This window comes from Caretta caretta, chromosome 5 (assembly GCF_965140235.1).
Source record: "Caretta caretta isolate rCarCar2 chromosome 5, rCarCar1.hap1, whole genome shotgun sequence".
NCBI classification, from domain to species: Eukaryota; Metazoa; Chordata; order Testudines; family Cheloniidae; genus Caretta; species Caretta caretta.
In genome coordinates this window covers 83,243,762-83,268,969 of record NC_134210.1, presented here as the reverse complement: position 1 = coordinate 83,268,969, position 25,208 = coordinate 83,243,762, and the positions used below count along the sequence as shown (strand labels likewise).

The window sequence follows — 25,208 nt, the reverse complement described above, 5'->3', positions numbered from 1 at the left end:
TGTCAGTCAGATCAGTGTGCTCTCCGGGGTGGCAGTGCTGTGCAAGGCAACAATGCATTTTGAGATCATCATACTTGTGCTCACAAACCCAGTGCATTCTTAAAAAAAACCTTCTCCCTCTTTTTCTAATAAAATGGCACATTGATCTGTATTGTTTCTTTGAATTATAGGGAAGTGCTTAAATAAAATGCAGCAACAAAATATACATTATTTCATTTTAAATTCATCCAGAGAAGGAAATATGACGCATTTACACTACGTGTACACATGACTTCCAAGTTGCAGACTGCACGTACAGCTAATAATCAAGTGTTACAGCCACTGAGGAAACGAAAGCTGTAGCTAAAATTGCTGGTAAACTTAGATGATAACTCCCGATTTCACTCATTATATGTAGAAAATATTCTCATTTGCCTCTGAAACTTTGCATCGTTGGTGCCAGCCCAAAGGTAATTTTTTTTGTGCATCCCTGAGTGCCTAAGGGTAGCAGTTCCAACCACTCCCATGCCAGACACATTCCTCCTACAGACAGTTTGCAAAGGGGTATTCAGGAGACAACCTATAGCTGTCTTCCTCTCTCCTGAGCTGCGGGACTTCTCCCCCTCAGGTCCAGAGCTTTTAGAGCCCCTTTATGCTGCTCAGTCCCATGGACTTGTAGTATGGAGGCAGGGGTGGGGATGATGACATAAGCTCTATTTAAAATTTAAAAAAGGGAAACAAACCGAGCAATAATTCAGATGCACAAAATAGGAAAAACAGAAATCAAGAAAGAGGTTTTATTTTTTTATTGAAAATGTAAAAATCATGTGAATCATGTACAATATTTTCTCATAAGGAAAATTTTAGTTGTTTCATAATGTTTCACAAAATTGTAAAACTTTTTTTTGTATAAAGACTTTCATAAAACAAAGATGAAACGAAAGCAGTATCACAAAGCTATCTTCTAAGTCATCAACAAAGAACTGGAAAATGTTTAACAGATTACGCATACAAATGGCAGGAAAAAGGACTCTTCCATTTGTAGAACTGCAAAGAGGACAGACAAAGGCATAAAGAGGCATGGGTCTTTTGCTGAAAACATTTAAAATCAAGTGACATGTTAAAACAGTACAGACGTGGTTTCATAGGATGGTACAAATTCTAGAACTTGTGTTTCTCTAAACTACCTCAAACAGTGCAACAGTGAGTGATTCAGTGTAAATCTCTACAGTGTTTCATTGATTCAATACTTGTGTTCAAGTATGTGTTCATGAGCACGATCAAAATCACTAGTTCGCTATTTTGATTTTTTTTGTTCATCATAGGTTATATGTTACAGTAGATTCTCTCCTACAGTATGTCTCTAAACCAAAGAGAAACTGATTTCACAATACATTCTGTAATAACCTGTTCAACAATGTTAGCTTAGGCACCTCAACATCTGTTGCAAAATAAACAAGGTCATTCTGACTCTGAATGCCAAAAAATTAAAATTAAAAAAAAAATTGGCTTTATTTCCAAATACAGCAAAACTATTCAGCTAAATTAAAATAAATTCAAGATAATATGAGGGCTTTTTTGGCAACAGAGAGATGACCCTACTGAACATAAACATTTAAAATACTATTTTTTAAAAAATTCTGATATATGTATCCAAAATTGTTCATATAAAAATTATGAAAACCTCAGAGAATAAAACACAAAGGCTGTCTAACCAAAACAATAAAGTATGTCTGGCAGGCAAAAATAAATTAAATTTGATTAAATTATATGTAATCTGATAATATTTGGTCTGAAGAAGCGTGTGTGTGTGTGTGTGTGTATAAATAATGAGATTGCAAAGAGCTGAGAGCCAGCCAGCCTGACAGAGGTCAACTCTTTTGTTGCATTTTTTGCGCATAAAAGTCCCTGCATGTGTCACAGCAACGTTGATACCACCTCATGTCCTGACAGAGGTTCTTCTCTCGTATCACTCTGCAGTATACAGGCCACTGGTCTCCTAGGCACTTGAATGTTAAAGCAGCTGTGAAACAACAAACAAAAAACACAACTATATATCTATACACTCAACTAGTTCATTTGATACCTCAGGCAGAGTATAACATTCATTCATTCTATTATTACCTATTACTAAATTTGTTAGTAAAGAATCAGATAGCAGAGGTGTTCTTAAGGGTGTCTAAGGACTTCTGACACAACGGACCTCCCTGCTAGTGACTCCATTGGGTCAGGAACCAAGAAGTGGACTGGGTGAGAGCAGAGGCAGGAGTAACTGATAAGGAAGTGGCCAGCAGGCATGGAAAGAGGACGCTGGTGTACTTCAGAGGGAGGCAGCAGAGAGGAAAGGAAGCTGGGAGGGCACTGGGGCTCTGCTGGTCGGAAGGAATGGGTAGGGTGAAGCTAGTTTATTTTTCAACAGAGGAAAAAATCCTATCTTGGTGACATGCTGCCAATATTTTAACAATTAGAATTTCTGAGGGCCAGCTAAGTAGACCTGACAGTTTCCCTTTCACAAATGCCATACACTTATAAGAAGGCACAATTTCAAGCTAATAGTTGCAAAAGTGTAAATAAAGCAAATACCTTGTATCGAGAAAAATGGCCACTGCAATACATTTGTATTGACTATCCACACAGAGAGAGAGATTTCAGGAATAGGATGGTATACTCGGTCAGACATGATCATATCATATCTTCATTACTGCAATCTCCTCCTCTCTGGCTTGGACAACTGCAACCTTGCCCCTCGAGTCCATTCAAAATGATGTTGCTAAGATTATTTTCCTGCTCATCGCTCTGGTCATATCACCCTCTTTGAGTCCCCCCTTCTCTACTGTGTCAAACACAAGCTTCTCTTCTTTACCTTTAAGACCCTTCATGGCTTAGGCCCACCCTACCTAGCTTTTCCATTAACACATTATGGTGCTGACTACTGCCTTCACTCTTCCAGTGTTTCCACCATTCAAAACTATTCTATCTCAAAAACCTTTGCACTTACTCCCTCACAACTGCGTATGCACGCCTCATCAATATCTAAAAAGCCGCTAACTCATTCTCCTTAAAAATCCCTCCTTAAGGCGTACACAACTCTGTCAGCTGATAATGATCAGGCAGGTAGTGAGCTCTGACTACTCCTTACCATACAAAACATGCTCAAAGCACTGTTGACTCACCCATACTCCCTCGTCCCCTGTTTGTTTGGTCCACCTGTTTCATCCAGAATGTTTTAACCAAGACTGGAAGCTCTATGAGGCAGGACCTGACCTTTTACCTTACATCTGTATAGTGCCTAACATAATGAGACCCTGATCCCTAATTGGAGCCTATAGTGGGAAGGCCACTTACTGAGCACAACCTCAAAGTCAGGGGTCACTTTGCAGGCCCTCCCATCCCTCAGGGTCCTAGAGCCCAGTCTGCAGCCCAAGCCCAGAAATCTACACAGCTGGGAGTTTTTCTTTGTTGTGTAGACATACCCACAGAGCTCTTGCTCTATCCCTGTCTACTCCACCTTTCTGACTGGAGCCCGAGCCCGAGCCCTGGCCCTGGCCTCGTTCTGTTAGCCACACCCTGCAGTTTCCTGCTGATATTTATGAGGAATTCCCTGATCCAACCCAGGTGTGCCTCTTTACTAATGAGAGTTGGCTAGCCTCAGCCCTCCAGCCCTTAAGGGGCAAGCCACCCTGTTACAGGGCCTCCAAACACTATTAAAATACAAATAAATAATAAATATAACTAAATGCGCAAATAACATTAGAATAGAAAAACAGTTAGAGGGGCATTATAGATGGACCTAGTCCAAAAAAACACTAAATTAGGTATTTTTTGAGATAACAAAGTTAGGCTCAAATTAGATAAGATCTATGTAGCTCTCCTTTCATGTGCGGGGGAGGGGGGAAGAGGAGAACAGAAACCAGAACAGATGTCAAAAGCTATATCTGAAGAAGCATGGGTGCCTATACTGCCTAGTAACAATATGACTGGAAGCCCAAATGGCAGATGCACTCAAGACAAGCATTGCCTCTATGCATCTGGTGGAATGGGCCCTAACTCCTATTGAATAAGGGCGACTTTGAGATTACAAGCATGAGTGCTACATCTTCTGATCTACTCAGATAACTCAGCCTTATGGGCCTCACTCCCTCCCTTTGGTCCTTCAAGTAAAGTAAATAAATTTCAAATCAGCCTGAAATTTCTATGTTGTGTATTTATGTAAAGTAGAACTTCGTGGCCTGTCTCACATCTGAGGCAGGGAGATGCCTCTGTCTCACTGGATGGAAAATGTGCTCTGATGCTGGTGGAAGTCAGTTGGGCAATTGTGCACAAAGAGAGATAAAACATGAAGGACACCTTTGTCCTTATGAAATACTATATATGGAGGTCTGTAAGCCTCAGCTGTCATTTCAGTCATCCAGCAAGCTGAGACAATGGCCACAACACAAAATGTTATAAGGGTTCCAACTTCAAAGGGGAACACCCTTCATTAGCTCAAAGGGAGGATTACAGACAGTTTGTGACATTAGATTTGCTTTCCATTCAGGAATAATCTATTTGACAGGAGAGTTTATCGTAACAAGGGCTCGGAAAAAATCATCGGGAAAAGGTGTCCTATAGCAGATCTTTGAATATATCCCAATCATGCTCAAGGCTCAGACTGACATTCTAAGGAGCTGATGGTAAGAACCTCATGAAAACTCCATTAGGGATTTTACCTGGAGGATAATTGGTAGGGTTAACAGATCTCTCTCTACACCATTAGTAGAATTTCTTCCAGACTCTCTAATAGGGAACAGAATTTGAGAAACTTTTGGATTTTAAAAGGGTCCCAATGAGTTTGTCTGATCCCTTTATATTGAAGTTTTAATCTCTGATGTTTACACAATCATGGACAGATGTAGTGGTCTGGGTGAAAGACTGGCAGATGGAACCATTTGTACAAGCTCCAAGTGGCCTTCTTGGTCCTTTAAGGACCATGAGAATGTTGTTTGGAAAACTTTGCCGAACTAAACTTTATATATTTTCTCAACTCTATAAAAATGTGTGGTGCAATTAACCAGAAAAATAACCAGTTTGAAATAAATTTCTAACACCAACATAAAGACATTTACATTTTGATGTTTAGTAACAATAAGAAGATGACAGGTTTCAGAGGAACAGCCGTGTTAGTCTGTATTCGCAAAAAGAAAAGGAGTACTTGTGGCACCTTAGAGACTAACCAATTTATTTGAGCATGAGCTTTCGTGAGCCACGAAAGCTCATGCTCAAATAAATTGGTTAGTCTCTAAGGTGCCACAAGTACTCCTTTTCTTAATAAGAAGATGGAATACCACATCATGTCCCCTTCATGGATACCTGTGTGCTTTACAAACATTTATGAATTAAGTTTCATAAAACCCCTGCAAACTATTTTTATCTGCAATTTACATATGGGGAAACTAAGCCACAGAGATGTTAAAATGACATGCCTAAAGTGACACATAATTCTACAAGAGATATAAAGATAGGATCTAGATCTCCTTAAACACAGGACCATCATTTTCCTTCATAAGGAAAGACAGAAAAAGATAACTTCTGCACTGTCGTATGTTTTTTTTTTTTCAGCTTACCTAACCTGGGTGATGTGATTGTGTTTACATTAATTTTCTCATTGCAGGGTTGAAGATGGCAGGGTCTGTATGCTGCAGGCTTTTCTGAGGAAAAACATTCATTGCCATGCCTTCCTGTGATCTTGTGCATGCACTGGATTACTCGAGACTGCATTCCTTTGCCACAGGTAATGGAACACTACAACAGATGGAAGAAAGGCATGTGTCAGAATTCTGTTTTTTCCTGTAAAAACTTGGAGTGAAATCCTGACTCACCTGAAGTCAATAGAAGTTTTGACGTCAGCGGGGCTAGAATTTCAGGCAGATTCATAGTTTCATAAATTAAAATTGATTTAAAACAAGTAAACTAGAAAATATGGTTGTGTCTAATACTTACGGCAGCAATTCCCAATTTATGGATTACAGCTCTTCCCCTGTCCCAAAAAATCTATAAAACCTTGCTAGGGATGGGTATTGGTTCCATCTACCTGTTACAATCAGCAACGCACACATCTTGAAGCACCAGTGGTGAAAAAGTAAAGCAAAGGAAGCCTCTGAGCTCCAAGGCCTGCTCTCCCATCCCTATTTCTGAATTTACCCTCAGGAGGCAACAAAAAGAGGATGGGTGGAGCAACAGAATATGCTCACAGAAACTGGAGAAAAGGAGTAGTGAACGATGAAAAGCCTGCCATATTCCCAACCCCACTGCTAAATTGCTCCCCTCACTGAGCAGAGTGAATGCCGATTCTTTTTAAGTCTGTTTGTCTTCATGTTTTCTTCAAGGACCCATCAACCTTATCTGCTTCTTCTCAGTTCCTGCAAGGATTAAGGCACCCCAATAAATGTTTTTATTCCCTCCCACACCCAAGGGATCCAAAGGGAAAGTGTGAAGAGGAACAGAGAAAAGAGAAAAGGGGAGAGAAATAGAGAGAGGAGAGAAGGTTTTGTGGGAAGATGCTGAGGAATAAGGGAGAGATTCAGAAGGGAAGGAGAGACCTAGAACAGCAGTAGCAAGAAAATAAGAATGAAAAATGGAACTCAAACCCCACTAAAATACACAGAAAAAGAGAAGAGAAACAGAAGAAGCTGGGTCAGGGAGAAAGAATAGGCAAACAACAGGAGAGATGTGGCAACCATATATACGGCACAAACTCACAATCAGAGGGGACTCCAACCCAAAAAGAGAGGGAATCAAGGACTTAAGAGCTCCATCCACACTAAATGTAGCATGCCTTTTCATGTGTATAATCCTGCAACAGGCCATAAGGAAGTTCTCACATCTACTGAGACAAATCTCCATGGGTATAATATGGAACCTATGGAACTGGTGCCAATAGAACATAACCATGGCTGTAGATGGGTAACTTATATACTCTTCAACTGGTACCTGTATTGTAGGAAGTCATTCCTTTGAGCCAAGATATATAACAGTAAAGCAAACATCACAGGTGCTCTGCATGAAGGTAATTTCTTGTTAGCAACCTATACTATACTGTAAAATTGTACACTCACTTGGTAAATGAGTTATAGTTATAGACTGTAAGACCAGAAAGGACCATCAGATCATCTAGTCTGACCCCCTGTATATCACAGGCCACCAACCAATTAAGCAACAAACCTTTGGGTCCTAATCAAGACTGGGCGCAACCACAGCAAAGAGAGCCTGAACAGTTGTTCTCTCTGTGATGCCCACCAGAACCATGTAATACACTGAGTGTGATTAAAAACAAGAATAGATGACTTCTAGCACAGATAGGCAGCAGACAGACATTCTTCAGCACAGTGGAGTGTGACTATTACGATCTCAAACCTGAACATATCCTTTAGCAACGTGCTGGCCAGATCAAGTAAAAATCATGTGATACAGCACAGACTTTTCATGCTGATGGGCTGTGGACCTGTTAATTTGCCACCTCATGGATGTCCCTGATTGATCATGCTCAACTGAGTTAGCCTGACATTATATTAGCGTGGACCACTTTCTACATTTTGGGAGAAATAGATGTGCCAGCTGGTGGTGGAGTGGGGGGAGCTTTGCCAAAACACTTATCTTGAATTCCATAGGAAGCATGGAGAAAACATTTCAGGCTTTAGAATCAAGATTAGGCTCCATGGCAGCTAAACAGCGATATAGGTGTAATCTTATCAAAATGACATGATGCATGCAAGTACATCACACCACACAATCAAACTTGCACGAAGAACTGACTGTTCAGTCAGAACCCAATCAGCCTTGCCATCTTACTGTTGCCAAGGCGAATGGTGTCACAAAAAATAGTATAGTAACAGTAGCTTTCTTTTTCCATAAAAAATGATTGTGAAATAAAATCCTGGAAGGCAAACTAGGGCAGTGCCCCACAGATGCACATGAAATCTAATCTGAACTTGTGAAACACACCCTTCCTCCTTTGCTGACTTTATGTTCACAGAATCTCATGAGACATACGTACATTAATTATCTAGTCACATATGTGCTATTGTTTTAAGTGTAACTTCATAGCAAAATAATGATATAGTGTTGCCATTTGTTCCCTCTCTGCTAGATCTAGATCCTGAAGTATATTTCATCCATTTTTTGCAGTTGTTTACTTTATTAAATGTTTGCAACAGAAAATCACTTGATATCACTATGGATGTAGAAGCCCTCTACACCAATATTCCACACAAAGATGGACTACAAGCCGTCAGGAAAAGTATCCCCGATAATGTTACGGTAAACCTGGTAGCTGAACTTTGTGACTTTGTCCTCACCCATAACTATTTCACATTTGGGGACAATGTATACCTTCAAATCAGCGGCACTGCTATGGGTACCCGCATGGCCCCACAGTATGCCAACATTTTTATGGCTGACTTCGAATAACGCTTCCTCAGCTCTCGTTCCCTAATGCCCCTATTCTACCCGCGCTACATTGATGACATCTTCATCATCTGGACCCATGGAAAAGAAGCCCTTGAGGAATTCCACCATGATTTCAACGATTTCCATCCCACCATCAACCTCAGCCTGGACCAGTCCACACAAGAGATCCACTTCCTGGACACTACAGTGCTAATAAGCGATGGTCACATAAACACCACCCTATACCGGAAACCTACTGACCGCTATGCCTACCTACATGCCTCCAGCTTTCATCTGGACCACACCACACGATCCATTGTCTACAGCCAAGCTCTGCGATACAACCGCATTTGCTCCAACCCCTCAGACAGAAACAAACACCTACAAGACCTCTATCAAGCATTCTTACAACTACAATACCCACCTGCTGAAATGAAGAAACAGACTGACAGAGCCAGAAGAGTACCCAGAAGTCACCTGCTACAGGATAGGCCCAACAAAGAAAATAATAGAACGCCACTAGCCATCACCTTAAGCCCCCAACTAAAACCTCTCCAATGCATCATCAAGGATCTACAACCTATCCTGAAGGACAACCCATCACTCTCACAGATCTTGGGAGACAGGCCAGTCCTTGCTTACAGACAGCCCCCCAACCTGAAGCAAATACCCACCAGCAACCACACACCACACAACCTAAACACTAACCCAGGAACCTATCCTTGCAACAAAGCTCGTTGCCAACTGTGTCCACATATCTATTCAGGGGACACCATCATAAGGCCTAATCACATCAGCCACACTATCAGAGGCTCGTTCACCTGCACATCTACCAATGTGATATATGCCATCATGTGCCAGCCATGCCCCTCTGCCATGTATATTGGCCAAACTGGACAGTCTCTACATAAAAGAATAAATGGACACAAATCAGATGTCAAGAATTATAATATTCAAAAACCAGTCGGAGAACACTTCAATCTCTTTGGTCTCTTGATTACAGACCTAAAAGTGGCAATTCTTTAACAAAAAAACTTCAAAAACAGACTCCAACGAGAGACTGCTGAATTGGAATTAATTTGCAAACTGGACACCATTAACTTAGGCTTGAATAAAGACTGGGATTGGATGTGTCATTACACAAAGTAAAACTATTTTCCCATGTTTATTTCCCTCTCCCCGCCCCACTGTTCCTCACATGTTCTTGTCAACTGCTGGAAATGGCCCACCTTAATTATCACTACAAAAGGTTTGGTTTTTTTGTTTGTTTGTTTTTCTTCGCACCCCCCCCCCCGCCCCTGCTGGTAATAGCTCACCTTACCTGATCACTCTCATTACAGTGTGTATGGTAACACCCATTGTTTCATGTTCTCTGTGTATATAAAATCTCCCCACTGTATTTTCCACTGCATGCATCTGATGAAGTGAGCTGTAGCTCACGAAAGCTTATGCTCAAATAAATTTGTTAGTCTCTAAGGTGCTACAAGTACTCCTTTTCTTTTTATGTTTCTCTTGTAAATGGATGCCAGGGGCTCTGGTACCTTGTGTTCATGTAGATAAAAGACACACATGACCTGTACAACATTTTTATTTAAATCTTAATTTCTTGAACAAGTTACTTTGTGTTTCAGATACCATATTTGACATGCCCTGAAATATGTCTCCTAACTAGAGATGGACTCAAACCAACCCCCTGGATCTATCAACTCCAGTCTTTGGAGCAGAAATCCAAACTTGGTGGCTTGAGCTCAACTGTACTGATGATGCACCTGACACTGCCTTGCACTTTTTGCAGTCATGTACAGGCATAAAAACTGAGTGGGACAACAGGACTATTCTGATTTGGTACACTAGGCACAGCTGTAAATTACTTCACAAGATGCAAGGCAGTGGAAAATCAGACACAACAAATTTAGATATGACAAATATATACTTTATTGAGACATCATTCAAGTTAGCAACATAGCATACTTCTCTATTTCTGCAGGCCTGTTTGCTATGATAAAGAAGGTACAATAGTACTCTGAAAAATGAGGGAAATATGTGGATTTTGTGTTTTGTTTTATAAATAGCATTTGCAGCTATGTGATATTAACTTGCCTGTCTGAGCAGAGATAAATCAAAGGAGGCTGTAAGGGGCAAGCCCAGAGGAAACAACAAAAAATGGCAAAGATAAGATAATATAGAGAGTGCAAAGAGTCCTTAAGGGAAACAACAGGGAAGCTATTAACTAGGGAATGTACCCCTATGTGGCTTCAGCTGGGCTAGCAAAATTTATTCTCCCAAATCCAAACCTAGGATCACAGAGGACAGTAAAAACTTAAAGATGCCGGTCTATGGAAGAGGCAGGGATGAATCGGCTGTTAGTAGTGGGTGATCGATCTATTAGGGATAGATGCAATAAATCGATCCCCAAACGTGCTCCCCATCAACTTCGGAACTCCAGCTCGCGCGAAGAGGAGTCGATGGGGGAGCGGCAGCGGTCGACTCGCTGCCGTCCTCATGGCCAGGTAAGTTGACCGAAGATACACCGACTTCAGCTACGCTATCCGCGTAGCTGAAGTTGTGTATCTTAGGTCGACCCCCCACCAGTGTAGACCAGGGCTAACAGAGGAAAACACAGAGAGCATGCTGCAGCAGTGCAGGCTGTTTCCCACCCAAGAGGTGACAGTAAATGTATGAATGGGACTTACCAAAGCTTGGAAGAAGAGATTAAGGGGAGATATGAATATAGACCTTTTATTTTGTTTACCCTTTGCTTTCCCTGCTATGTACCTGTGGATGAATAAATAATTATTTGTTTTGAAGGAGCTACTTTTGAGTTACTCAATCAACCACTGTCACAGGCTGCTAGAAGAAAAGGCCTTAAGGTGCTATCACCATTGGGCCTGTCCTGTAAACATAGTTAGGAAGTAGAGGGCTGCCACCCAGAGATCCAATTCCAGAGTGGCTGAACCTCAGATTTCCACTAGGGCTGTCAATTAATTGCAATTAATTCACGCGATTAACTCAAAATATTAATCACAATTAAAAAAATTAACTGTGATTAATTGCAGTTTTAGTCACACTGTTAAGCAATAGACTATGAATTGAAATTTATTGAATATTTTGGATGCTTTTCTACATTTTCAAATATATTGATTTCAATTACAACACAGAATACTTTGCTCACTTTATATAATTTTTATTACAAATATTTGCACTGTAAAATGATAAACAAAAGAAATAGTATTTTTCAATTCACCTCATACAATACCGTAATGCAGTCTCTTTATCATTAAAGTTCAACTTACAAATGGAGATTTTTTTTTAACGTAACTGCACTCAAAAACAAAACAATGTAAAACTTTAGAGTACAAGTCCAGGCTACTTCTTGTTCAGCCAGTCCTAAGACAAACAACTTTGTTTACATTTATGGGAGGTAATGCTGCCAGCTTCTTATTTACACACACTATTTTACACAGGAGTTCACACTTTTGTAGCCGGCATTGCAAGGCATTTAAATGCCAGAAATGCTAAACATTTGTATACCAGTCACCGTTGCAGAGGACATGCTTCCATGCTGATGAAGCTCGTTAAAAAAATAATGTGTTAATTAAGTTTGTGATGGAATTCTTTGGGAGAGAATTGTATGTCTCCTGTTCTGTTTAACCCACTTTCTGCCATATATTTCATGTTATAGCAGTCTCAAGAAAGTAGTCATCATCAAGAAGATGAAGACCCAACACATCTTTGTATTAAGAACACTTTCACTGCAGATTTGACAAAATGCAAAGAAGGTAACAAAGTCAGATTTCTAAAAATAGCTACTTCACTCAACCCAAGATTTAAGAATCTGAAGTGCCTTCCAAAATCTGAGAGGGACTAGGTGTGGTTCATGCTTTCAGAAGTCTTAAAAGAGCAACACTCCAATGTGGAAATTATAGAACCTGAACCGCCAAAAAAGAAAATCAAACTTATGCTTGTGGCATCTGACTCAGATGATGAAAATGAACATGCGTCAGTCCACACTACTTTGGATCATTATTGAGCAGAACCTGTCATCAGCATGGATGCATGTTCTCTGGAATGATGGTTGAAGCATGAAGGGACATATGAATCTTTAGGACATTTGACAGGTAAATATCTTGTGACGCTGGTTTTAATGGTGCCATGTGAACACCTGTTCTCAATTTCAGGTGACATTGTAAACAAGAAGCAGGCAACATTATCTCCTGCAAATGTAAACAAACTTGTTTATCTGAGCAATTGGCTGAACAAGAATTAGGACTGATGGACTTGTAGGCTCTAAAGTTTTACTTTGTTTTGGTTTTGAGTGCAGTTATGTAACAAAAAAAATCTACATAAAAGTTGCACTTTTACGATAAAGAGATTGCATGACAGTACTTGTATGAGGTGAATTGAAAAATACTATTTCCTTTATTTATCATTTTGAATGCACTTTTTTTTACACAATTCTACATTTGTAAATTCAGCTTTCATGATAAAGAGATTGCACTACAGTACTTGCAATGGGGGATTTGAAAAATATTATTTCTTTTGTTTTTTACAGTGCAAATATTTGTAATAAAAATAAACAAATTGAGTACTGTATACTTTGTATTCTGTGTTGTAATTGAAATCAATATATTTGAAAATGTAGAAAACATCCCAAAATATTTAAATAAATGTTATTCTATTATTGTTTAACAGCGCAATTAACGGAAGGGAGTTCTGAACCTTAGCTTTCACTTTCCCGTATGACAGTGGTACCTCTGTGTTTTAGCTGTAGTTGTTGCATCCTTGAGGTATTCCTGCCATATCCAGGAATGCCTGAGCCAGATGACAAAGAAGAGAACTCAGTATGACATGTTTAGCAAGATCGTGTAAGCCAGTTCTACATCAGACCTTGAACAGAGGGCCTGGAGGATTAGTTCTGCAAACCGTATGAAGAAAGAAGGCAGACAGGAGAAAGGCCTAAGAGTCTGAGAGGGAGATGCGGGGATAGGGGGGGAAGCAGTAGATCTTGACATTAGTAAGGGTTTTGTTACAATCTCGCATGACCTTTTCATAAACAAACTAGGAAAATGCAACCTAGATAGAGCTACTATAAGGTGGGTGCAAAACTGATTGGAAAACTGTTCCCAGAAAACAGTTATCAGTGGTTCACAGTCAGGCTGGAAGGGCATAACAAGTGGAGTCAGTTCTGGGTCCGGTTCTGTTCAATATCTTCATCAATGATTTAGATAGTGGCATCGAGAGTATGCTTATAAAGTTTGCAGACGAGACCACGCTTGGAGGGGTTGTGAGTGCTTTGGAGGAGAGGATTAAAATTATTTAATTAAAGAAGATCCTACTTATGACTATCAATATCTTCCATGCTAATTTGTTAGGCAATGAATTTAATCAGAAAATCTATGCAGTCAAAATCACTTATGAAATAATTAAACTAATTATACATAAAACTTAGTAAAGTGTGGAGGTTCAGCAGGTGTCCTCTGTAAATCCTAATTTAATTTCACCCTACTCTTCATTACTATTTACTGGGGAATGCTCTCTCACGAATATTTTTTCCGCCAAAAAAGAATGTCACATTTGCACACACTGTAGTTCGTTTTTGTGGTGTTCTAGTTATTTCTTACTTCTGACTGTTCAGGTGACCTACATTTTGAGGCCATGTAGCTGATTAGCAAAAATTCCCGTAGGACAACTGTGTTTGTAGGTTTAGACTAAATGTTCTAATATGCAGCCAGAGTTTTTTTATGTGGCTGTTAATCTGGCAGTTTTGGACACAGTCCTAAAGGTACTGTAAAACCATTCAAGCTGCAAGTCATGTAAAACATTCCTGTTAAAGCCTCTACAAAAAAAAAAATCCTGGATAAATATAGTGAAAAGCTATTTTTAAAGTTTTTTTGCATGAAAACTACACATTCTATATGAATACTGGCCTACCTTTGAACTTCTTTTAAATATAATTTCAGGGACTGAAATCTAGCCGTTAAATATAACAATCCTTACACTTGGCATGCACAAGGATTACCCGAGATTCCTTCTTTCTGTTCCCTGCCAAAGATATATATTTTGGAGAGAATACATATTCCTATGGCCAACAGCTGAGAAAGGTGCTGTAATGCCTTAGTTGTTTCCAGCTGGCTTCAGTAAGAAGTAGGAATTCCTAAATTAAGGGAAAAATTGTAACTGGCAGTCAGTAACGGTCAAAATGTGTCTCTCAGCCAAAATAATAGGCAATCATTACAGGATCTGATACAATCTACAATAAGAAGCGCCAATCTGTGACAATGTTAACAGAATTGACTTGGACAATTTGTCTTCAAGAATAAATAGATTGCTCAAAAAGGCGTTTTACAAGTCTAAGTAACATTTGAACCGGAGAGAGATGTTCTTATAAGGAAACTCAATGATGAGTTCTGGAAATTACTAGCACAGCATTCCTAATCATTTATGTATAGGTTTGTCAGTTCCAGCATTCAAGCAGTTTCAAACTTTTAATAAAGTGAGTGTGAAACAGCATACTGAAGAATCAAAAACTGATAACAGTGCATAAGGTTTGAAGGTTTGCAATATTTTTTGTTCACTTTGTATTTTTAATGTAGTTTGGTTTTGAGGACTGTTATTAGATCATACAGTGTACTTGTTTGTATAAGTGATTTTGTTTAAATGAGGTTAAAAATATCCACAAAAGTTGTTCATCAAGCTATTCAGCTTTTGCTATAGCTGTTTATGTCCCAAACTGTATCTACTTTATTTGTACCAATATTTGTGTATCAGTTAATCACAAGGAAGGGGGAATAATGAATCCAAATACATGACGCAGTCTGAGTTCCTTCATGCCTCATTTGCAGGAAGATCTTTGCCACACTCAATTGTAACACACCCATCACCTCAGTATCAAGATGCCAAGTTTAGCTGTGAAAGTTTAGCTGTGAAAATCCTGTTTTGGCCCCTTCCTATTTTTAACCACTTTTACTTGGATTTTTTCGTGTTTCCTTTCCCTTTTTTGTACCTTTTTCACTGTATTTCCTGTTTTTCATTAGTGCAAGACGACTGCTACAGAGAAGTGTCTTCTGTATTGTAGCCAGACTTTGGGCTCCATCTTATCTTGGTAAGTAACACTATAGATGCAGCCTGTCATGGAGTAACCCTCAGCCCCTGCTTTTGAGAGTTGGAATCTGGGCTCCATCAGTGTTAACATTCCCAAGGAGAAAAGCTGTCTTAGTTGTGTGTGGATAAAAAGTTGGCCTTTAAAACAGCCAAGCACTATTCCACTAAGGGCTTTAAATATGAGGACCAGTACTTGGAACTGTCTTTGGTACCCAGTGGAAACCCAGTGGAGAGTATGATATGTTTGTTATGTTTTTCTTGTTCAAGAGCCATGCTGCTGTATTCTGCATAAGCTGGAGCTTCATTGTGTAATGTAACATTATTCAGTCCGAAACAGAGTGAATTACAGTAATCAGCTAGGAGGTATAGATCTCAGTAGCTAGGATCTCATGTGAAAGGTACTCTCCTGGCAAGATGAAAGTGAAAGCCATTCTTGGCATTATTGTTATGTGCAGTATCTAGAAATTAGTTCAATAGGATCCTGAAGCTTTGCTAGTTCATTAATGTTTCCCTCTTCACACCCAAATCACCTTCATCTTCCTTAGGGAGAGGGGTTAGGGGTTCTTCATTCCCTGGATCCCCTAAAATGAGCCAGGTTAGCAAAACAGGAGAATGCCCCCTCAGTACACTGCCCCCAACCACCATTCTCACCCAAGCCTTTCTTCCTGTAGACCGCCTGAGATCTAGATTCCAGGAGTGTAAGAGAAGAAGATGGGGACAAAAACTCTTAGGACCAAGGGCTTTCTTTTGGCCTTATTTATGTTATGTTTACACACTTTGCTTTCTTTTTGATTTCATTTAAGCCACCGCTGCTTGGGTCAAGGAGTGACCCAGGCTGTTCAAACTAGGACTTTGCCCAAGGTGGTATACTTGGCTGCTGACATGTGGTACCAGAAATGGGATTTTTAGTCCCTGAAAGAGCAGAAATAAACAAACAAAAATCCCCATAGAAATGAATCAGCTCCTACGGTGGTTAGCCTATTTGCAATCATAGCAAGAGTTGTGACTACAGCAGCTGTTCAAGCAGATGACAATGCAAGTTACTATAATATATAACTGTCCTGCTGACTTTAAAAAGCTGCTCAAATCCCTCAATGTCAGGAGACAAACTCCCAAGATTCAGGGAATGCCCTTGGCCCTGACACTTCTTAAGATGATGGCAGATGATGACACAGACTCCTTCCACATAACCTTTGAGAAAGTAGCAACAGCATCACAATGGCCTCTAGAGAAATGGGCCATCAGGCTAGCTATCTTGCTGAAGAGGGGAAGGTCAGGCAGCGTACCAAGGTCTTGATGGAATGGCTGCCCATTCATCTTGCCCAAGATTAAACTGATTAAGCTATATTGGATTGATTAGGCATAACCTACCGTCAGCACTTCCAGATGAGAGTACAATCCCAAGGCCAGGCCTCAAATGGTGGCCCAGAAGCTGAAGGGCTTCTGCTGGTACTGATTAAAGCTGGAAACTGGACAAGACCCCAGGCTGTGGAGCTGATCATCCTCAAGCAGTTCATACAGATCCTCCTACTGGTTAAGATTGGGTCTGCAGACACCAACTGGAAAAGCTGTAGGAAGCTACCGGCCTCGTGGAGGACTCCTTGACTGGTCAAGCTGCTGAGAGGCCAATGGAGAGGAACCATAGACCACTATGAACAGCAAGGAGGAGAAATGTGTGTCCAGGGAGAGAAGGGAATTACACTGGATGAGTCCCAAGAAGGCCTTAGCACATGCCTGGCCATCAGAAAGAGCCCAAAGTCTGTGACCCTCCTAAGGCCCTCCCAGTTAACAGATGGATATCCCCAATCATGTAACAAGACCTTTGCTAGCCACCTGCCCAGGCACAGGGATACCCAAAATCTTCACAGGAAGAGATCAACCAAAGTAGCGGGCTGTGACAGGATGCAGTTGTCCGTTTCTCCTGTGTCCAACTGGGGCATATGTACATGGAGTACCCATACAAGGAATGCGTTTTTGGTCAATTGTATGGCAGAAAATAGGGCCTGGAGAAGGGGCCCAGGAAAACTTATCGTACGGTAAAAGTCAATGACAAGGAAACTCTGGCCCTTGTAGACTCTGGCAGTGTCCAGACATTCATCTGAGAACTAGTGGAAGCAGAGTGGCGACCTACAATAGGAGAAATATGTATCCACTGCATCCACAGGTATGTCAGACACTATCCAAGCACCACAGTGCAACTGAATGTTGTGGGATACAAGAGCCTCTGAAGGTGTGTGTGTCCCCCAAGACCTACCCTTTCTGGATATGAGGATGAGATTGGCTATGCTTTCCTGAGCTGCTGTTGAAGCTTCCTACAAGCTGTTGAAGCTTCCTATGTAAATTACCCCTGAGGATGCTAGCCTGTGGGATAACATGGGGACCCTTTTTTCTAGATATTTTTCTACTGATTCTGGAACAAGAAATCTTGGCAGGAGAGGGGTATAGAAAGAAAGGAATGACAAGAAGTGAATAAAGCCACTGCAGTCATAGGTGTAGCAGAGCACTCAGACCCAGGAACTCGCCAAATCAGAGAAGAGGACTATGGGAAACATTCTCCACAAGCTTGGTGGGAGACCCCCCCATGCCATAGTTAAACCCTGAGATGCTGACTGTCTTCTCAGACTTTTGACTGGAATAAAAAACTGACCAGACCTTGGGCCGACTACATGAGCAGATGGCTGTGATTAACGATGAGGAAGTAGAACTCCAGAGGTCATGGCAATATCTATATTTTGCCCTCAAGACAGACCTTTTATACTAGGTAGATCAAGACCAGCAGATGAAGGAGGTTCAAACACAATTCCTGGTGCCTAGAATATATCGCTGTAAACTCCTTCACTTGGTATAATCCATACCCTGTAAAGGTCATTGGGGAAAAGACAAAACTAGGTCCAGAATTTTGGCACTTTTTTGTGGCCCAGTATACACAAAGAGACCAAAGATTTCTGCGCCTTCTGCCCTGAATGCCAACTAATGGTTTCCAAAGGTATCCCCGGGGCTACACTAGACATGCCTCAGCACTGCTCTTGCTCATGAGGATGAGAGCTTGAGGTTTCAAGGGAGCAACAACTCGCTGTCAGACTGCCAGAGGAGCCAGCATTAGGCTGTCTCTGAGCTAGTTAAAGCCTCTTGGATTACAAGGGAAGAAGATGGGGACAAAAGCCCTGAGGACCAAGGGCTTTCTTTTGGTCTCATTTACGTTATGTTTATTGACTGCCTTTTTGTTGATTTAACTTAAACCACCACTGTCTGTGTCAAGGACCGACCCAGGCTGTTCAAACTCGGACTTTGCCCAAGGCAGTATCCTTGTCCACTGAAAAATACCCTCTTTTGCGTCACATACTCGTATCTGACAAAGTTTTGAGGAACCCAGTTTAATTAATGAATACAATGGTTATATAAATTACAAAACTGAATCATGTAACATACTGTATTTTAGCCAAATGAAATACACCTAATTCTGAGATATACTTTGTGTGACAAAAAATATAGGCCCTAGCTGGTGACAACATTTTACTGGGTAATTTGTATTGGAAGAAAACCTTTGGCTCACTGGGATCATTAGCTAGATCTCCGAGTCTAATACAGCATTAAAACAACAACTATCATATTCCAAAAATAGGACAGTCCAATAAATAACTAGCATGATATCTGTACAGAATATAGAAGGACAATTATATTTCAAACTATAGTCAATACAAAATAAAGTTAATCTGACGTTTCTATCTCTAACACATTCACCTTAAGATAAACCATATTGTAATAAATATCTTTAAATTCTCATACACTAATGAAGGGGTTTCTGCTGCTTCTGCTTTACTGCAAGCAAAAGTCTGTGTTGATTATACAGGCATTTCTACTTAGATCAGTAACACAAAGGCCAATCACTCCTGTCAATGTCAATTTTAAAAAGTGACAAACTTTAGTAGAGAAAATGGAAGCCAAACTACATAGTTTAAAGTTTCAAGCTAAGGTTAGAACTCAGGATGTGGCTCTAGCAGACTGGAAGGGACAGTGTAGGACATTTGTAAAATTGCCCTGTGATTCAAAATTTTTATATATATATAAAATGATAATAATCTCATATATATTACTATTTACATGTTGAAACAAAGATACATTTTTAAAGATCTTCTACAGAATATTTTTATAATTTCTCAATTATTTTTCAGTATCCACTCTTATTCTCCTTTTACTAGAGGTGAGTAAAAAATACATAGTACCTTCATGTATCTCAGAACCCCTATTCCTTGCATGATCTTTTCATGCACTCACATGGTTTCAGCTGTCATCTTTATGCTGATAACTCATAAGTTTACCTTTTCACTCTTGCCCTGTTTACCAAGATACTATTCTGTATTTCAGCCTGTCTCCCTTACATGACTGAAGTGAATTCAAACTCCATTGCAAGGATCATCCTTTTTTGCCTGTTCTGACCATGTCACCCCTTCTTCGACTTTCTCCACTCGTTATCTCTTTTCCATTAAATTAAGTTCAAGAATCTTTTCTAACCTTTACAGATCTGCCTCTTTGTACTTATCTGCTCTCCTTTCCTTTTGCATTGCCCTGCCTCTTCTTCTCCATGACCACCCATTTGCCCACTTCTTCCATGGCTGTCTTTGCACCTTTTTTGATGCTGCCCCCACACTCATGCTCTTCCCAAACTGATCTATTGCCAGTAACCTGTCCTCCTTCAAATCCCTCTTTGATGCCCACTTTCATGAAGCCTAAAAGAAAGAACAGAAAGAGTCAGAGACACCTGTACTTAAGGGTTTTTTCACTATTTTAAAAAAATATATAAAATGTATACAAAGGGTATATATTTGATTGACTTCTTCTCCCCCACTCTTAGTATGTCACTTGTCATCAGCAGTTCTCAAACTTCATTGCACCGTGACCCTCTTCTGACAACAAAAATTACTACATGACCCCAGGAAGGGGGACCGATTATTGAGCCTGCCCAAGCCCCACTGCCCTGGGTGAGGGCAAAGCTGAAGCACAAAGGCTTCTGCCCTGGGTAGGGGAAATGTAACCTTAGCCCTGGGTGGTGAGGCTTGGGCTTCAGTCCTGGGTGATAGAGCTTGGGCTGCAGACTTGCTGGGGCCCAGGCTAACACCAGCCTTGGTGACCCCATTAAAATGGGGTCACGACCCACTTTGAGGTCCTGACCCATAGTTTGAGAACCCCTGTCTTAGATGATAAACCCCTTGGGTCAGAGACTGTGTCTTCCTGTGTGTTTGTACAGTTTGGAGCACAATGGGTTCCCCATCCAGATTGGAACCTTGGGACTCTCTCACAACAAAAATGCATAACAATAAAACCCATTCTCCTTACAGATCCAACAGTTTTGATAGACAACACAGAGCTATGTCCAATTGTTACTTTTGGATACTATTTTGTCAGTCCTGAAAGCCTCAATTTCACTGAGAAGACTTCTAGCAATAATAGAACACCACATGGTAGCTCCCAGGGTGGTTTACTAAGATGAGACTATTAAAATATCCTACTTTTACCTGTGATTCTATGCACATATAATATGAAATGGGCACACACTTTTAAAATCCTATATAGTTCATCTGTGTGCTGTAGATGACTCTCTCTCTCTCTCTTTCTTGTTTTGTAACCCAACGTTACACTACATTTATTCCAGGCAGAAACTAACAAAGTAGTTTTGAACTGATCCATAAAAAAGCTTTGTCTAAAACAAATTATGCTAATGTACAGGATAAGATGAAAATGAACAAACAACTCCCCCTTTTATTTGATTGTATGGACAGTTTGAGATTTATTTGCTTATTCATCATTTCTGAAAATAAAGACATACCTCATTTGTTGGAAACTAACTGTATAATTCAGTTAATATAAAAGTTATTAAAATGATGCAAGGGTTATTTTGACTTCTATTATTTCACAAAAGTCACATAAGATCTTTCTCCATAAATCTAGTAATAATGTCATATCTTGATATGTGGCCAGCACTGTTCTGTTCCCAGAATTTAAAAGAACTAATAATTCTGGATTAGGAACCAAAGAACTAAACAAGGCTAATTATTTTCTCAGTACAACTAATCTCCTAAATAATATTAAAAGCCCATAGTTTCTCTTTATATTTCAATTGAAGGAGAGTAAACTATTTGCATTTATTTGATAAAGAAGCACTCTGCACAGTTTAAAGGTTGAATTTCCTAGGTTCTTGAACAGGTAGCAAAAACAATGCACTTCTCTTTCACTCTTCCCCATCTATACCAAGAACTGTTTCACACACCAAGTATGAAGGCAGTAGATGTCAAGACTGAATGTTTTTTGCTCTACAAAGGTTTAAACATTAAAAGACAACTGGCCAAATCTGGGCCCATTTTACAAGGCAGCAGAGGATGTAGCATCCCTACATTGTTGTATAAACTGGCTGCATGTTGGGAGTGGGCCCTCCTCTCTGCCAGTGATGCCAGCCTTGACTGCCTACTTGTCTGCTGCTTGTGGGAACAGGAGGTTTGTGCACATCCTTCTAACAAGTCTTCACGATCATGCCAAGTCTTCATCTCTCCTTCCAGCTCAGGCAATGGCAGTTGCAGTACTAGTCTACATGGGCCATTGTAGCAGGGAGATAGGGCAATTCCTGGTTTCTTCATTTTTTTCCAGGTCCTGGGGAGATCACCTGGTGGTCTCTTGCCCCCTCACATCCCCAGGGAAGACATGGAACAAAGAGACAATCTGTGGCTCAATGAGCCCTATCAACTCTGCACTACTGACAGCAATGTTTTGGAGTTCTCAACTGGAAGATCACTCCATGGGTTATTCTGCCTGCCCAGTCTTTCCCCAGCCAATTCTTAGTTAACTGAGAATGAACTTGTTCTCACTTGGATTTCCAGAAGGCACTACACATACACAAAAAGAAAAGGAGTACTTGTGGCACCTTAGAGACTAACCAATTTATTTGAGCATGAGCTTTCGTGAGCTACAGCTCACTTCATCAGATGTATACCGTGGAAACTGCAGCAGACTTTACACAGTGATATACATATCAGTTGAAACGGACTGAGCCACGGACTTCATCCATGGTAGTGGGTTGCAGTTGGATGACTACATAAAAACTCAGGTGCAGTTTGGAGTTCACTGTGATAGCTTAACCAAATGAGTTCCTTATCTCCCCCCTCCCCAAACCTTCTCCTTTCTTCTTCTTTTTCATCACTCTTGACAAAACCACTAACATCCCAGTAACTCTGGCCCATCACCTTGGTGCTATATTGGACTCATCACTTTGCTTTTCCCAGTACAACCATACTATTTACAAATCTTGCAGCTTGTCCCTTGTCAACATCACTAATCCATCTTTTTCTCTCCATTCCTATGGTGAAATATCCAGTTTAGGCCCTCATTATATCCCACCTTGATTATAACAGTGCCCCCCTTCCATCCTTACAAACTGCTGCGGCTAAATTCATCTTCCTTGCCCATTAGTTTGCTCACAGAATTCCCCTTTGAGTCCCTCCATTGGATTCCCATAGAATTTTGTAACAAACTTAAGCTTCTTGTCACTACTGTAACTCCTCACTTAAAGTCGTCCCGGTTAACGTTGTTTCGTTGCTCATCAATTAGAGAACATGCTCATTTAAAGTTGCACAATGTTCCCTTATAACATTGTTTGGCAGCTGCCTGCTTTGTCCACTGCTTGTAGAAAGAGCAGCCCATTGGAGCTAGCTGTTGGGGGCTTGGAACGAGGGTGGACCAGCAGCCCCCCATAGCACCTCCCCTAAGTTTCCTGTGCGGCAGCTGCCCAGCAGGCTATCAATTGCTGGGCAGTTCAGCTGTCCCTCCCCCCACCGCCGTGTGCTGCTCCTGCCCTCTGCCTTGGAGCTACTCCTGGGAGCCTCCTGCTTGCTGTGCGGTGGGGAGGGGGAGGGAGAAGAGTGGTGCTGATATCAGGATGTCTCCCTGCTCCTGCCCACCACTCCTTTACCCCATCTCCACAGAGCAGGGGGGATACACGATAGGCTCAGGATGTAGGGAGTTTGCAGGCAGCATCTGTCATCTCAACTTGCTGATCTACTTAAAAAGGCAGTGTACTTAGAATGGGCTCTGCATACTTAAAGGGGCAATGCACATATCTCTCTCTCACACACATGGTGTGTGCGTGTGTGTGTCTCTCTCTCTCACACACACACATGGTGTGTGTCTCTGTCTCTGCCATGCTGTGTCTCCTCCCTCCATTCGTGCTGCCTCGTAGAGTGTGAAGCTACATTAACAATGTGTTAATGCTTGAGGGCTCAGCCAACTGCTAGTTCATCATTTAGCAGTAAGGCATTCCCTGGGAAATATCCCACCCTCTTCCACCCTCTGACTCTACCACCTCAACCAAGCTTTACAATTATCATTGCTGTGTACAGCATTAAATTATTTAAAACTTATACTGTGTATATATGTATGTATGTGTGTGTGTGTGTGTGTGTGTGTGTGTGTGTGTTTCCCCTGGAACCTACCCCCCCCCCTTTACATTAATTCTTATGGGGAAATTGGATTTGCTTAACATGGTTTTGTTTAAAGTAGCTTTTTTCAGGAGGAGTTACTGTACTTTCAAAACTCTACATAACTCTACCCCTCCCTATTTATCCTCCCTTGTCAAGCTTCATATTGTTCCTCTCCACATCCCACCTTCTCATGAGCTTCTTATACAATCAACTCTGGGTCTTCTTCCATGCAGCTTTGTCATAAATATAAAGGGAAGGGTAAACACCTTTAAATCCCTCCTGACCAGGGGAAAAACGCTTTCACCTGGAAAGGGTTAAGAAGCTAAGATAACCTTGCTGGCACCTGACCAAAATGACCAATGAGGAGACAAGATACTTTCAAAGCTGGAGGGGGTGGAAACAAAGGGTTCTCTCTGTCTGTGGGATGCTTTTGCCGGGACCAGAGCCAGAATGCAGGTCAGAACTGCTGTAAAGAGTTAGTAAGCAATCTAGTTAGATATGCGTTAGATTCTGTTTTGTTTAAATAGCTGATAAAATAAGTTGTGCTGAATGGAATGTATATTCCTGTTTTTAGAGTCTTTTTGTAACTTAAGGTTTTGCCTAGAGGGATTCTCTGTGTTTTGAATCTGATTATCCTGTAATGTATTTACCATCCTGATTTTACACAGGTGATTCTTTTACCTTTTCTTTAATTAAAATTCTTCTTTTAAGAACCTGATTGCTTTTTCATTGTTCTTAAGATCCAAGGGTTTGAGTCGGTGTTCACCTATGCAAATTGGTGAGGATTTTTATCAAGCCTTCCCCAGGAAAGGGGGTGTAGGGCTTGGGGGGATTTGTGGGAGGAAAGACATTTCCAAGTGGGCTCTTTCCCTGTTATTTTTGTTCTACGCTTGGTGGTGACAGCAATAAGGTCCAGGGACAAAAGGTAAAATAGTTTGTACCTTGGGGAAGTTTTAACCTAAGCTGGTAAAAATAAGCTTAGGGGGTTTTTCATGCAGGTCCCCACATCTGTACCCTAGAGTTCAGAGTGGGGAAGGAACCTTGACAAGCTTCCTATACACAGTACGACTACCCTAAGTTCATCCACAAGGCCCCTACATTGTCCACATTTTAGTCCCTCTTGAAGACTTCCTTCCACTGTGCTACCTATAGCAAATCAAGTTGATCTGTATGTAAATCACATATAAATTGTCCTTTCAGTACCCCTCTGTCTATTCAGTCATCCTTAGATTGTGAACT

At 40.8% G+C, this 25,208-nt stretch overlaps 1 protein-coding gene across 1 annotated transcript in view; it reads right to left on the bottom strand.

Annotated features, from left to right (window-relative positions):
- Positions 1–770: 770 nt before the first annotated feature.
- The window catches only part of ADAMTS19 (ADAM metallopeptidase with thrombospondin type 1 motif 19), a 274,632-nt gene continuing 250,194 nt past the window's right edge, over positions 771–25,208 (bottom strand). Inside the window, exons 22-23 of the mRNA XM_048851712.2 lie at positions 5,583–5,760; positions 771–2,002 (exon numbers count right to left, since the gene is read on the bottom strand). Coding sequence (XP_048707669.2) covers positions 1,851–2,002; positions 5,583–5,760 — 330 coding nt within the window. The 3' untranslated portion in view covers positions 771–1,850. The remainder of the gene's footprint in view (positions 2,003–5,582; positions 5,761–25,208) is intronic.